General features: G+C 51.0%; 1 protein-coding gene across 1 annotated transcript in view; it reads left to right on the forward strand.

Annotated features, from left to right (window-relative positions):
• Positions 1 to 670: 670 nt before the first annotated feature.
• The window catches only part of LOC136635969 (nucleolar and coiled-body phosphoprotein 1-like), a gene marked incomplete at its 5' end in the record, with an annotated part of 35467 nt that continues 20648 nt past the window's right edge, over positions 671 to 15489 (forward strand). Inside the window, 3 exons of the mRNA XM_066611024.1 lie at positions 671 to 946; positions 6509 to 6784; positions 12345 to 12620. Coding sequence (XP_066467121.1) covers positions 671 to 946; positions 6509 to 6784; positions 12345 to 12620 — 828 coding nt within the window. The remainder of the gene's footprint in view (positions 947 to 6508; positions 6785 to 12344; positions 12621 to 15489) is intronic.

Here is a 15489-nt window from a genome sequence, read left to right on the forward strand (position 1 = left end):
CTCACGTGAGAGGTCAAACAGTCGCCCTCACGCTGCGAGCAGTTGCGTCGGGCCAGTGTGGGCTCCAACAAATCTCCAGAGGGCCAGAGGCTCATTGGAGACTGGTGGCTCTCTGAGGGCTGTATTGAGAGGCCCTGAGGGCCGCAAGTGGCCCCAGGGCCGGGGTTTGGGCACCCCTGGTATAAGCCTACAGCACCCGGTATTCCCAGGTGGTCTCCCATCCAAGTACTAACCAGGCCTGACCATTCTCATTCTAAAGAGTGGGTCCTGGTGCCTACAGTTGGAGAAGCGCTGTGCTAATGAATCCCTGTCCTTCCCACTTCCAAGACACACGTGGAGTGCGTCCTGATGTATGGAGATTGCTTAGACTTGCACCCCTCTTTCCCCAGACTCGAGCAGTTGACAACAGAAAAGCAATGGCAGCATTTCTGATGTCAGCCGTATTGGACAGACTTTGGACCTAGGAAGCTCCGCCTGAGCCCCGCCTGCAAAGCTTGCCCTGCCCCCCTGCGGCTACGCCACTGCAGCCCGTTCAGCGGAGGCTCCTGCAGCCTGAGTGCCCTGCCCCCCTCCAGCTCCGCCTGAGCTATTGAGCTGAGCCCCCCAGCAGGCTTGGCGCGCCCCCCTGCGGCTACGCCACCACACGCGGCTCGGCCTGAGCCCCCTGCAGGGCTTGCTCGGCCCCCAAGCAATAAAAGTAACCGGGACGGGGCAGCACGACTCCCCGCCCGGGGCCTTCTCGCCAAGCCCGCCCCTAGGGCAGCGAGGGCCAGCCAGCGGGACTTTTGCGTGCAAGCGAAGCCGGGACTGAGGACTCGAACCCGCGCTGCAGCCGCGCCCTCGGGCTCCAGAGCGGGCGGCCGAGTCCACCCGGCTACCACAGACCTGGCCCGGCAGAGCCACGCCCAGCGCTCTCTTAAGGCGCCTGTGACGCCAGCCGAGCCGAGTGCCTGCCTGGCGCTCCGCGCGCGGAGAGAGAGCGCTGCGCTCGCCCCGCCCCCCGCTGCGAGGGCGCCTCTGCTCCTTCGGGGGAGGGACGGTCTCCTCGAGTCTCCTTGGCCTGCAGCTCTCTCTGCACCTACCTGGGAGTAAGCCCCGGGGACTGGAATCGACTTACACCTGAGTAGACGTGCACAGATGGGGCCCACAGCGTTTCTAAGCCGCTTCTGCCCAGCGCTGCACAAACAAAACAGGGACCAATTGGGACAAAAATGGGTGAAGCATTTCCTGGTTGGTTGTTTGCCTCCTAATGCAGTTTCTCAAACTGTAGGTCGGGACCCACTAGGTGGGTCGTGAGCCAACTTCAGGTGGGCCCCCCATTCATTTCAATATTTTATTTTTAATCTGTTAGACTTGATGATCCCACCGTATGTGGCTGCATTTGGGGAAATGTGACCCATCTGTACTTTCTACAGGCTTCTATGTATTTGCCTTTAACAATGATAGGAAATGGAGCTTACTCCTGGGTCAGTGTTGGGTAGGATGGCAGCCTAGGATTGTTAAAAGGTTTTCCTACATGATGATGCCACGTCCAGTCATGACATCACTTCCAGTGGGTCCTGACAGATTCCCATTCTAAAGAGTGGGTCCTGGTGCCTAAAGTTGGAGAACCGCTGTGCTAATGAATCCCCCGCCCTTCCCACTTCCAAGACAGGTGTGGAGTGCGTCCTGATGTATGGAGATTGCTTAGAGTTGCACCCCTCTTTCCCCAGACTCAGAGCAGTTGACAACAGAAAAGCAATGGCAGAATTTCTGATGTCAGCCAATACTTTGGACATATGAAGCCCCCATGTGCTGAGTCCAATTCACAGAGACTAATCTTGTCCGCACTGACTCGCCCCCAGCCCTGCAGCATCTCAGACCCTGCAGGTCTTTGCCAGGCCTACTAGAAGATGCAAGGAACGGAGCCTGGCATAGCAGAAACTGGGGCTCTGTTTGTGCTCCTCTCTGGGACCCAGCTGCCAGCTCCATTTGTATTTCATTGTCATGCCTCTAGTGCAGCCCCTTTCAACTAGTGTGCCACAGATGGTCAGCGGGTGTGCTGCCAGAGTTTGGGGAGGGTCATTTATGAGTAGGGCCACTGGGGGATGCAAGCCCCTGCTGTCAATGGTCGTGCCTTGCCAATTGTCAAAAAACGGAGGGTGTGCCTTGGCAATTTTAGCACCTTGTCAGTGTGCCGTGAGCTGGAAAAGGTTGAAAACCGCTGCTCTTGGGGTTCCAACTCTTCAACTTTTCTGCTGCACAAGGGCCACAGCACCACTGCTGCTTTCTTGGACTTTGGTGCCAAGCGGGAGAGAGACAAGCGAGAGCACAGTTAGTTGAATCCAGACCCCAGGCTTCCTGGTCTTGCTGCCCCCAGTGCCCTTCTGAATTAGCTGCTCTGCAATCAAGGAGGAGAACTGACCTGTCTGGTTGAACCCATTTTGCCCAGCCCACAGGCGGACACCTTTGATCCCTGTTGTGTATATGCAACGTTGGGCAGAAATGGCTTACATAGAGAAGATCTGGCAGGTGAAGCTTCCTGGGTGACCTTGGGCCACACACTGTCTCTCAGTCTCACCTACCTCACAGGGTTGCTGTGAGGTCAAAAGGAGGGATACAACCCTGAGCTACTTAGAGCAGTGTTTCTCAAACTGTGGGTCGGGACCCACTAGGTGGGTCGCGAGCCAATTTCAGGTGGGTCCCCATTCATTTCAATATTTTTAATCTATTAGACTTGATGGTACCATGATCTCATTTGGGGAAATGTTACAGACCTGTACTTTTAAGAAGCTACTATGTATATTCTTTTAACAATGATAGTCAATGGGACGTGCTCCCTGGTAAGTGTGGGTAGGATTGCAGTCTAGGATAGTTAAAAATTTTCTTGCTTGATGATGTCACTTCTGGTCATGACATCACTTCTGGTTGGTCTTGACAGATTCTCATTCTAAAAAGTGGATCCCGGTGCTAAATGTGTGAGAACCACTGACTTAGAGGAAGGTTTCAAACTGAAAAATGTGAGAAATAAACAAATACCGCATGACATTCTGGAGTCCTCACTGATTTGTAGACAGTTTGTGTTCTTAAGATACCAGAGCTGAAGTTACAAAGCCTTATTCCCACACCTTGTGGCTCAATGAGTCATGGAATCTCCCTAAGGGCAAGGCCTCCAGAAAATAGTCATTTCATTTTATATGGAGATTGGAGTCAGTACATCAGTGGTTCCCAAATGTCTTTGTCCCTTGACCTTCTGGGCCATTGGGCACAGCTCTCTGTTAGGGCTACAATCCTGTACACTGTTTAGGAAAGCAGGTTTTTGGCAAGGATTCCATGGTTCTCCTGGCTAGTTTCCATGGCTCCCTCGGGAGCCACGGCTCCCAGTTTGGGAACCGCTGTAGTTCATGTTTACCGACACCAACTCCACCCAAAATGGCTTCCAACTCCATGACTTTGACTCCGACTCCACAGCCCCGTCCCTTACTGTGATAGGTTTTCATTGTTTGAAGTCTTTTGTATTCCCTAGGTACTGTTTGATTAGTTTTTCCAAAAGGACAAAGTAATCCACTGATCCTTTCCAATCACTAGAGGTGGGAGAAAGTGGTGATAACAAAATAAAAACATCTAACACAGCTTTCTGCACTGTGTTAGATTGTTAGAGTTGTGAGACTGTCATGTAGGCTCCTTCCTGATCCTCCTCACTTTTTGAAATTGCCCTCCCAAGCAGGTGAGAGAGGGGAGGTGCCAGTGAGGGGCTCATATCCCCCAATGACCATATTAATAAATATGCATACCCACAGACCATTCGTGGCACACCAGTGTGCCAAGACACACTGGTTGAAATGACCCAGGTTAGAGGATGTTCATCCCTATCCTCCCTTCTTTTCTCCTGCCCTGAATTCAGCTCTCCCCTCTTTGCTTGAACTCACCTGCTTCTTAGGCTGCATGCATTCTTGCATCACTGGGAGATGTGCTCAGGCCATGCATCCAGAGAACCGATTCAACATTTCACAGGGAAAAATGCAAACCTGGTTGTAGCAGCCTAAATTCCTTTACCAAGGAGAATTTGAAACAACCTAGACCCACCCCCCCACCCCCGCACCTCATAAGAACAGCCCCACTGCATCAGGCCATAGGCCCATCTAGTCCAGCTTCCTGTATCTCACAGCGGCCCACCAAATGCCCTAAGGAGCACACCAGATAACAAGAGACCTGCACCCTGGTGCCCTCCTTTGCATTGGCATTCTGACATAGCCCATTTCTAAAATCAGGAGGTTGCACATACACATCATGGCTTGTAACCCGTAATGGATTTTTCCTCCAGAAATTTGTCCAATCCCCTTTTAAAGGCGTCCAGGCCAGATGCCGTCACCACAGAATGTAGCAAGGAGTTCCACAGACCAACCACACAACTGAGTAAAGAAGTAACCTCAGTGGTTCCTGTTTCTGAAAGTTCTACCCTTAGTGGTTTATGTGCATTCATGTACTTTGCAATGCTCTGATGTGAATTTAAATAACAGGAGAGTGATCAGCTGAAACTTCCTGATTGTGAGTCAGATCATTGGTCCATATCAGATAGTCATGTCTATACACAGGCTACCACTGGCTCTTGAGGCTCTCAGATAGGGGTCTTCTCTGGGTACAGGGCAACTAAAACCATCTGAGGACTGGATCAGTTTCCGTATGAGGAGACGATGCAGTGTTTGGGCTTTTTAAGCCAGGGGGAGGGAGAGAATGCTTCAGAGGTGGCATGATTAAGACAAAAGTATGCATGCTATAGAAAGAGTGGATAGAGAGCAATTTTTTTTCCTCCTCTCTCACAATACTGCATCATCCAATGAAACTGAGATTTAGGACAGACAGAAGGAGGTACTGTACTTCTTCAGACAATGCATAATTAGTCTGTGGAACCCCTTCCCACAAGGTGTGAGGCTAACCACTACCCTGGATGATTGTAGAAGAGGTTAGATAGAATCATGGAGGACAGGCCTCCCAGTGAATGTGAACCATGATGACTGTGAGTTCAGCAGCAGTAGATCTCTGAATGTCAATTGCAGGGGAACAGTGCTGAGAAAGGTGACTTTATTTTCTGCATGTGAGCTTCCCAGAGGCAGTTGTTGGACCGCTGTGAAAAACAGGATACTGGACTGGAAGAGCCTTTGACCTGATCCAAGAGGACTTTTTCTTATGTTCCTTGCTTTCTCTAAAGATGCGAATAATTTATTTGGGGATCTTCTGCAGGTAGACCGGGTACTCCACGTGTTCTACAAATGGCAAGGCATGGTATAAATATTTTAAAACAAACCATACCTCTAATGTTGCCATTTTATCTTGCTCTTTTCTTGATTATTCAAAGAGAGTATTGACTCTTTAAGAGTGGCTTACGATTCCTTAAAGTTAATCAAAGGGACAGAGATTCTGAGGAGAAATGTGTTCCTTAAGTGACAGATTGGTCATGGAAGATACATGCATCTTCATTTAAGGGCTGCTCAAGACCTCCTGGGGCCTGGTTGAACTGGTTGGCAACCTTCAGTCTCGAAAGACTATGGTATAAGCCAGGGGTGTCCAAAGTTTTTGGCAGGAGGGCCACATCATCTCTCTAACACTGTGTGGGGGGCCGGGGGGGGGGAAAGAAAGAATTAATTTACATTTAAAATTTGAATAAATTTACATAAGTTTACATAAATGAATATATTAAAGATGAACTTATATGAATGAATGAAGGTCTTTCAATAGCTCAAGGCCTATAAAAGGCCTTGCACAAAGCAAGGCCGGCCTTTCCTTTGCTGCTGCTGCTGCTGCTGCTACTGCATCACAGGCGTGAAACAGCAAGCAGTGGAGGGAGCCCTCATCCCACAGCTCACGTGAGAGGTCAAACAGTCGCCCTCACGCTGCGAGCAGTTGCGTCGGGCCAGTGTGGGCTCCAACAAATCTCCAGAGGGCCAGAGGCTCATTGGAGACTGGTGGCTCTCTGAGGGCTGTATTGAGAGGCCCTGAGGGCCGCAAGTGGCCCCAGGGCCGGGGTTTGGGCACCCCTGGTATAAGCCTACAGCACCCGGTATTCCCAGGTGGTCTCCCATCCAAGTACTAACCAGGCCTGACCATTCTCATTCTAAAGAGTGGGTCCTGGTGCCTACAGTTGGAGAAGCGCTGTGCTAATGAATCCCTGTCCTTCCCACTTCCAAGACACACGTGGAGTGCGTCCTGATGTATGGAGGTTGCTTAGACTTGCACCCCTCTTTCCCCAGACTCGAGCAGTTGACAACAGAAAAGCAATGGCAGCATTTCTGATGTCAGCCGTATTGGACAGACTTTGGACCTAGGAAGCTCCGCCTGAGCCCCGCCTGCAAAGCTTGCCCTGCCCCCCTGCGGCTACGCCACTGCAGCCCGTTCAGCGGAGGCTCCTGCAGCCTGAGTGCCCTGCCCCCCTCCAGCTCCGCCTGAGCTATTGAGCTGAGCCCCCCAGCAGGCTTGGCCCGCCCCCCTGCGGCTACGCCACCACACGCGGCTCGGCCTGAGCCCCCTGCAGGGCTTGCTCGGCCCCCAAGCAATAAAAGTAACCGGGACGGGGCAGCACGACTCCCCGCCCGGGGCCTTCTCGCCAAGCCCGCCCCTAGGGCAGCGAGGGCCAGCCAGCGGGACTTTTGCGTGCAAGCGAAGCCGGGACTGAGGACTCGAACCCGCGCTGCAGCCGCGCCCTCGGGCTCCAGAGCGGGCGGCCGAGTCCACCCGGCTACCACAGACCTGGCCCGGCAGAGCCACGCCCAGCGCTCTCTTAAGGCGCCTGTGACGCCAGCCGAGCCGAGTGCCTGCCTGGCGCTCCGCGCGCGGAGAGAGAGCGCTGCGCTCGCCCCGCCCCCCGCTGCGAGGGCGCCTCTGCTCCTTCGGGGGAGGGACGGTCTCCTCGAGTCTCCTTGGCCTGCAGCTCTCTCTGCACCTACCTGGGAGTAAGCCCCGGGGACTGGAATCGACTTACACCTGAGTAGACGTGCACAGATGGGGCCCACAGCGTTTCTAAGCCGCTTCTGCCCAGCGCTGCACAAACAAAACAGGGACCAATTGGGACAAAAATGGGTGAAGCATTTCCTGGTTGGTTGTTTGCCTCCTCATGCAGTTTCTCAAACTGTAGGTCGGGACCCACTAGGTGGGTCGTGAGCCAACTTCAGGTGGGCCCCCCATTCATTTCAATATTTTATTTTTAATCTGTTAGACTTGATGATCCCACCGTATGTGGCTGCATTTGGGGAAATGTGACCCATCTGTACTTTCTACAGGCTTCTATGTATTTGCCTTTAACAATGATAGGAAATGGAGCTTACTCCTGGGTCAGTGTGGGTAGGATGGCAGCCTAGGATTGTTAAAAGGTTTTCCTACATGATGATGCCACGTCCAGTCATGACATCACTTCCAGTGGGTCCTGACAGATTCCCATTCTAAAGAGTGGGTCCTGGTGCCTAAAGTTGGAGAACCGCTGTGCTAATGAATCCCCCGCCCTTCCCACTTCCAAGACAGGTGTGGAGTGCGTCCTGATGTATGGAGATTGCTTAGAGTTGCACCCCTCTTTCCCCAGACTCAGAGCAGTTGACAACAGAAAAGCAATGGCAGAATTTCTGATGTCAGCCAATACTTTGGACATATGAAGCCCCCATGTGCTGAGTCCAATTCACAGAGACTAATCTTGTCCGCACTGACTCGCCCCCAGCCCTGCAGCATCTCAGACCCTGCAGGTCTTTGCCAGGCCTACTAGAAGATGCAAGGAACGGAGCCTGGCATAGCAGAAACTGGGGCTCTGTTTGTGCTCCTCTCTGGGACCCAGCTGCCAGCTCCATTTGTATTTCATTGTCATGCCTCTAGTGCAGCCCCTTTCAACTAGTGTGCCACAGATGGTCAGCGGGTGTGCTGCCAGAGTTTGGGGAGGGTCATTTATGAGTAGGGCCACTGGGGGATGCAAGCCCCTGCTGTCAATGGTCGTGCCTTGCCAATTGTCAAAAAACGGAGGGTGTGCCTTGGCAATTTTAGCACCTTGTCAGTGTGCCGTGAGCTGGAAAAGGTTGAAAACCGCTGCTCTTGGGGTTCCAACTCTTCAACTTTTCTGCTGCACAAGGGCCACAGCACCACTGCTGCTTTCTTGGACTTTGGTGCCAAGCGGGAGAGAGACAAGCGAGAGCACAGTTAGTTGAATCCAGACCCCAGGCTTCCTGGTCTTGCTGCCCCCAGTGCCCTTCTCTTCTGAATTAGCTGCTCTGCAATCAAGGGAGGAGAACTGACCTGTCTGGTTGAACCCATTTTTGCCCAGCCCACAGGCGGACACCTTTGATCCCTGTTGTGTATATGCAACGTTGGGCAGAAATGGCTTACATAGAGAAGATCTGGCAGGTGAAGCTTCCTGGGTGACCTTGGGCCACACACTGTCTCTCAGTCTCACCTACCTCACAGGGTTGCTGTGAGGTCAAAAGGAGGGATACAACCCTGAGCTACTTAGAGCAGTGTTTCTCAAACTGTGGGTCGGGACCCACTAGGTGGGTCGCGAGCCAATTTCAGGTGGGTCCCCATTCATTTCAATATTTTTAATCTATTAGACTTGATGGTACCATGATCTCATTTGGGGAAATGTTACAGACCTGTACTTTTAAGAAGCTACTATGTATATTCTTTTAACAATGATAGTCAATGGGACGTGCTCCCTGGTAAGTGTGGGTAGGATTGCAGTCTAGGATAGTTAAAAATTTTCTTGCTTGATGATGTCACTTCTGGTCATGACATCACTTCTGGTTGGTCTTGACAGATTCTCATTCTAAAAAGTGGATCCCGGTGCTAAATGTGTGAGAACCACTGACTTAGAGGAAGGTTTCAAACTGAAAAATGTGAGAAATAAACAAATACCGCATGACATTCTGGAGTCCTCACTGATTTGTAGACAGTTTGTGTTCTTAAGATACCAGAGCTGAAGTTACAAAGCCTTATTCCCACACCTTGTGGCTCAATGAGTCATGGAATCTCCCTAAGGGCAAGGCCTCCAGAAAATAGTCATTTCATTTTATATGGAGATTGGAGTCAGTACATCAGTGGTTCCCAAATGTCTTTGTCCTTGACCTTCTGGGCCATTGGGCACAGCTCTCTGTTAGGGCTACAATCCTGTACACTGTTTAGGAAAGCAGGTTTTTGGCAAGGATTCCATGGTTCTCCTGGCTAGTTTCCATGGCTCCCTCGGGAGCCACGGCTCCCAGTTTGGGAACCGCTGTAGTTCATGTTTACCGACACCAACTCCACCCAAAATGGCTTCCAACTCCATGACTTTGACTCCGACTCCACAGCCCCGTCCCTTACTGTGATAGGTTTTCATTGTTTGAAGTCTTTTGTATTCCCTAGGTACTGTTTGATTAGTTTTTCCAAAAGGACAAAGTAATCCACTGATCCTTTCCAATCACTAGAGGTGGGAGAAAGTGGTGATAACAAAATAAAAACATCTAACACAGCTTTCTGCACTGTGTTAGATTGTTAGAGTTGTGAGACTGTCATGTAGGCTCCTTCCTGATCCTCCTCACTTTTTGAAATTGCCCTCCCAAGCAGGTGAGAGAGGGGAGGTGCCAGTGAGGGGCTCATATCCCCCAATGACCATATTAATAAATATGCATACCCACAGACCATTCGTGGCACACCAGTGTGCCAAGACACACTGGTTGAAATGACCCAGGTTAGAGGATGTTCATCCCTATCCTCCCTTCTTTTCTCCTGCCCTGAATTCAGCTCTCCCCTCTTTGCTTGAACTCACCTGCTTCTTAGGCTGCATGCATTCTTGCATCACTGGGAGATGTGCTCAGGCCATGCATCCAGAGAACCGATTCAACATTTCACAGGGAAAAATGCAAACCTGGTTGTAGCAGCCTAAATTCCTTTACCAAGGAGAATTTGAAACAACCTAGACCCACCCCCCCACCCCCGCACCTCATAAGAACAGCCCCACTGCATCAGGCCATAGGCCCATCTAGTCCAGCTTCCTGTATCTCACAGCGGCCCACCAAATGCCCTAAGGAGCACACCAGATAACAAGAGACCTGCACCCTGGTGCCCTCCTTTGCATTGGCATTCTGACATAGCCCATTTCTAAAATCAGGAGGTTGCACATACACATCATGGCTTGTAACCCGTAATGGATTTTTCCTCCAGAAATTTGTCCAATCCCCTTTTAAAGGCGTCCAGGCCAGATGCCGTCACCACAGAATGTAGCAAGGAGTTCCACAGACCAACCACACAACTGAGTAAAGAAGTAACCTCAGTGGTTCCTGTTTCTGAAAGTTCTGCCCTTAGTGGTTTATGTGCATTCATGTACTTTGCAATGCTCTGATGTGAATTTAAATAACAGGAGAGTGATCAGCTGAAACTTCCTGATTGTGAGTCAGATCATTGGTCCATATCAGATAGTCATGTCTATACACAGGCTACCACTGGCTCTTGAGGCTCTCAGATAGGGGTCTTCTCTGGGTACAGGGCAACTAAAACCATCTGAGGACTGGATCAGTTTCCGTATGAGGAGACGATGCAGTGTTTGGGCTTTTTAAGCCAGGGGGAGGGAGAGAATGCTTCAGAGGTGGCATGATTAAGACAAAAGTATGCATGGTATAGAAAGAGTGGATAGAGAGCAATTTTTTTTCCTCCTCTCTCACAATACTGCATCATCCAATGAAACTGAGATTTAGGACAGACAGAAGGAGGTACTGTACTTCTTCAGACAATGCATAATTAGTCTGTGGAACCCCTTCCCACAAGGTGTGAGGCTAACCACTACCCTGGATGATTGTAGAAGAGGTTAGATAGAATCATGGAGGACAGGCCTCCCAGTGAATGTGAACCATGATGACTGTGAGTTCAGCAGCAGTAGATCTCTGAATGTCAATTGCAGGGGAACAGTGCTGAGAAAGGTGACTTTATTTTCTGCATGTGAGCTTCCCAGAGGCAGTTGTTGGACCGCTGTGAAAAACAGGATACTGGACTGGAAGAGCCTTTGACCTGATCCAAGAGGACTTTTTCTTATGTTCCTTGCTTTCTCTAAAGATGCGAATAATTTATTTGGGGATCTTCTGCAGGTAGACCGGGTACTCCACGTGTTCTACAAATGGCAAGGCATGGTATAAATATTTTAAAACAACCATACCTCTAATGTTGCCATTTTATCTTGCTCTTTTCTTGATTATTCAAAGAGAGTATTGACTCTTTAAGAGTGGCTTACGATTCCTTAAAGTTAATCAAAGGGACAGAGATTCTGAGGAGAAATGTGTTCCTTAAGTGACAGATTGGTCATGGAAGATACATGCATCTTCATTTAAGGGCTGCTCAAGACCTCCTGGGGCCTGGTTGAACTGGTTGCAACCTTCAGTCTCGAAAGACTATGGTATAAGCCAGGGGTGTCCAAAGTTTTTGGCAGGAGGGCCACATCATCTCTCTAACACTGTGTGGGGGGCCGGGGGGGGGAAAGAAAGAATTAATTTACATTTAAAATTTGAATAAATTTACATAAGTTTACATAAATGAATATATTAAAGATGAACTTATATGAATGAATGAAGGTCTTTCAATAGCTCAAGGCCTATAAAAGGCCTTGCACAAAGCAAGGCCGGCTTTCCTTTGCTGCTGCTGCTGCTGCTGCTACTGCATCACAGGCGTGAAACAGCAAGCAGTGGAGGGAGCCCTCATCCCACAGCTCACGTGAGAGGTCAAACAGTCGCCCTCACGCTGCGAGCAGTTGCGTCGGGCCAGTGTGGGCTCCAACAAATCTCCAGAGGGCCAGAGGCTCATTGGAGACTGGTGGCTCTCTGAGGGCTGTATTGAGAGGCCCTGAGGGCCGCAAGTGGCCCCAGGGCCGGGGTTTGGGCACCCCTGGTATAAGCCTACAGCACCCGGTATTCCCAGGTGGTCTCCCATCCAAGTACTAACCAGGCCTGACCATTCTCATTCTAAAGAGTGGGTCCTGGTGCCTACAGTTGGAGAAGCGCTGTGCTAATGAATCCCTGTCCTTCCCACTTCCAAGACACACGTGGAGTGCGTCCTGATGTATGGAGATTGCTTAGACTTGCACCCCTCTTTCCCAGACTCGAGCAGTTGACAACAGAAAAGCAATGGCAGCATTTCTGATGTCAGCCGTATTGGACAGACTTTGGACACAGGAAGCTCCGCCTGAGCCCCGCCTGCAAAGCTTGCCCTGCCCCCCTGCGGCTACGCCACTGCAGCCCGTTCAGCGGAGGCTCCTGCAGCCTGAGTGCCCTGCCCCCCTCCAGCTCCGCCTGAGCTATTGAGCTGAGCCCCCAGCAGGCTTGGCGCGCCCCCCTGCGGCTACGCCACCACACGCGCTCGGCCTGAGCCCCCTGCAGGGCTTGCTCGGCCCCCAAGCAATAAAAGTAACCGGGACGGGGCAGCACGACTCCCCGCCCGGGGCCTTCTCGCCAAGCCCGCCCCTAGGGCAGCGAGGGCCAGCCAGCGGGACTTTTGCGTGCAAGCGAAGCCGGGACTGAGGACTCGAACCCGCGCTGCAGCCGCGCCCTCGGGCTCCAGAGCGGGCGGCCGAGTCCACCCGGCTACCACAGACCTGGCCCGGCAGAGCCACGCCCAGCGCTCTCTTAAGGCGCCTGTGACGCCAGCCGAGCCGAGTGCCTGCCTGGCGCTCCGCGCGCGGAGAGAGAGCGCTGCGCTCGCCCCGCCCCCCGCTGCGAGGGCGCCTCTGCTCCTTCGGGGGAGGGACGGTCTCCTCGAGTCTCCTTGGCCTGCAGCTCTCTCTGCACCTACCTGGGAGTAAGCCCCGGGGACTGGAATCGACTTACACCTGAGTAGACGTGCACAGATGGGGCCCACAGCGTTTCTAAGCCGCTTCTGCCCAGCGCTGCACAAACAAAACAGGGACCAATTGGGACAAAAATGGGTGAAGCATTTCCTGGTTGGTTGTTTGCCTCCTAATGCAGTTTCTCAAACTGTAGGTCGGGACCCACTAGGTGGGTCGTGAGCCAACTTCAGGTGGGCCCCCCATTCATTTCAATATTTTATTTTTAATCTGTTAGACTTGATGATCCCACCGTATGTGGCTGCATTTGGGGAAATGTGACCCATCTGTACTTTCTACAGGCTTCTATGTATTTGCCTTTAACAATGATAGAAATGGAGCTTACTCCTGGGTCAGTGTGGGTAGGATGGCAGCCTAGGATTGTTAAAAGGTTTTCCTACATGATGATGCCACGTCCAGTCATGACATCACTTCCAGTGGGTCCTGACAGATTCCCATTCTAAAGAGTGGGTCCTGGTGCCTAAAGTTGGAGAACCGCTGTGCTAATGAATCCCCCGCCCTTCCCACTTCAAGACAGGTGTGGAGTGCGTCCTGATGTATGGAGATTGCTTAGAGTTGCACCCCTCTTTCCCCAGACTCAGAGCAGTTGACAACAGAAAAGCAATGGCAGAATTTCTGATGTCAGCCAATACTTTGGACATATGAAGCCCCCATGTGCTGAGTCCAATTCACAGAGACTAATCTTGTCCGCACTGACTCGCCCCCAGCCCTGCAGCATCTCAGACCCTGCAGGTCTTTGCCAGGCCTACTAGAAGATGCAAGGAACGGAGCCTGGCATAGCAGAAACTGGGGCTCTGTTTGTGCTCCTCTCTGGGACCCAGCTGCCAGCTCCATTTGTATTTCATTGTCATGCCTCTAGTGCAGCCCTTTCAACTAGTGTGCCACAGATGGTCAGCGGGTGTGCTGCCAGAGTTTGGGGAGGGTCATTTATGAGTAGGGCCACTGGGGATGCAAGCCCCTGCTGTCAATGGTCGTGCCTTGCCAATTGTCAAAAAACGGAGGGTGTGCCTTGGCAATTTTAGCACCTTGTCAGTGTGCCGTGAGCTGGAAAAGGTTGAAAACCGCTGCTCTTGGGGTTCCAACTCTTCAACTTTTCTGCTGCACAAGGGCCACAGCACCACTGCTGCTTTCTTGGACTTTGGTGCCAAGCGGGAGAGAGACAAGCGAGAGCACAGTTAGTTGAATCCAGACCCCAGGCTTCCTGGTCTTGCTGCCCCCAGTGCCCTTCTGAATTAGCTGCTCTGCAATCAAGGGAGGAGAACTGACCTGTCTGGTTGAACCCATTTTTGCCCAGCCCACAGGCGGACACCTTTGATCCCTGTTGTGTATATGCAACGTTGGGCAGAAATGGCTTACATAGAGAAGATCTGGCAGGTGAAGCTTCCTGGGTGACCTTGGGCCACACACTGTCTCTCAGTCTCACCTACCTCACAGGGTTGCTGTGAGGTCAAAAGGAGGGATACAACCCTGAGCTACTTAGAGCAGTGTTTCTCAAACTGTGGGTCGGGACCCACTAGGTGGGTCGCGAGCCAATTTCAGGTGGGTCCCCATTCATTTCAATATTTTTAATCTATTAGACTTGATGGTACCATGATCTCATTTGGGGAAATGTTACAGACCTGTACTTTTAAGAAGCTACTATGTATATTCTTTTAACAATGATAGTCAATGGGACGTGCTCCCTGGTAAGTGTGGGTAGGATTGCAGTCTAGGATAGTTAAAAATTTTCTTGCTTGATGATGTCACTTCTGGTCATGACATCACTTCTGGTTGGTCTTGACAGATTCTCATTCTAAAAAGTGGATCTCCGGTGCTAAATGTGTGAGAACCACTGACTTAGAGGAAGGTTTCAAACTGAAAAATGTGAGAAATAAACAAATACCGCATGACATTCTGGAGTCCTCACTGATTTGTAGACAGTTTGTGTTCTTAAGATACCAGAGCTGAAGTTACAAAGCCTTATTCCCACACCTTGTGGCTCAATGAGTCATGGAATCTCCCTAAGGGCAAGGCCTCCAGAAAATAGTCATTTCATTTTATATGGAGATTGGAGTCAGTACATCAGTGGTTCCCAAATGTCTTTGTCCCTTGACCTTCTGGGCCATTGGGCACAGCTCTCTGTTAGGGCTACAATCCTGTACACTGTTTAGGTAAAGCAGGTTTTTGGCAAGGATTCCATGGTTCTCCTGGCTAGTTTCCATGGCTCCCTCGGGAGCCACGGCTCCCAGTTTGGGAACCGCTGTAGTTCATGTTTACCGACACCAACTCCACCCAAATGGCTTCCAACTCCATGACTTTGACTCCGACTCCACAGCCCCGTCCCTTACTGTGGTAGGTTTTCATTGTTTGAAGTCTTTTGTATTCCCTAGGTACTGTTTGATTAGTTTTTCCAAAAGGACAAAGTAATCCACTGATCCTTTCCAATCACTAGAGGTGGGAGAAAGTGGTGATAACAAAATAAAAACATCTAACACAGCTTTCTGCACTGTGTTAGATTGTTAGAGTTGTGAGACTGTCATGTAGGCTCCTTCTGATCCTCCTCACTTTTTGAAATTGCCCTCCCAAGCAGGTGAGAGAGGGGAGGTGCCAGTGAGGGGCTCATATCCCCCAATGACCATATTAATAAATATGCATACCCACAGACCATTCGTGGCACACCAGTGTGCCAAGACACACTGGTT

Source organism: Tiliqua scincoides, unplaced genomic scaffold (assembly GCF_035046505.1).
Source record: "Tiliqua scincoides isolate rTilSci1 unplaced genomic scaffold, rTilSci1.hap2 HAP2_SCAFFOLD_181, whole genome shotgun sequence".
Taxonomy (NCBI): domain Eukaryota; kingdom Metazoa; phylum Chordata; class Lepidosauria; order Squamata; family Scincidae; genus Tiliqua; species Tiliqua scincoides.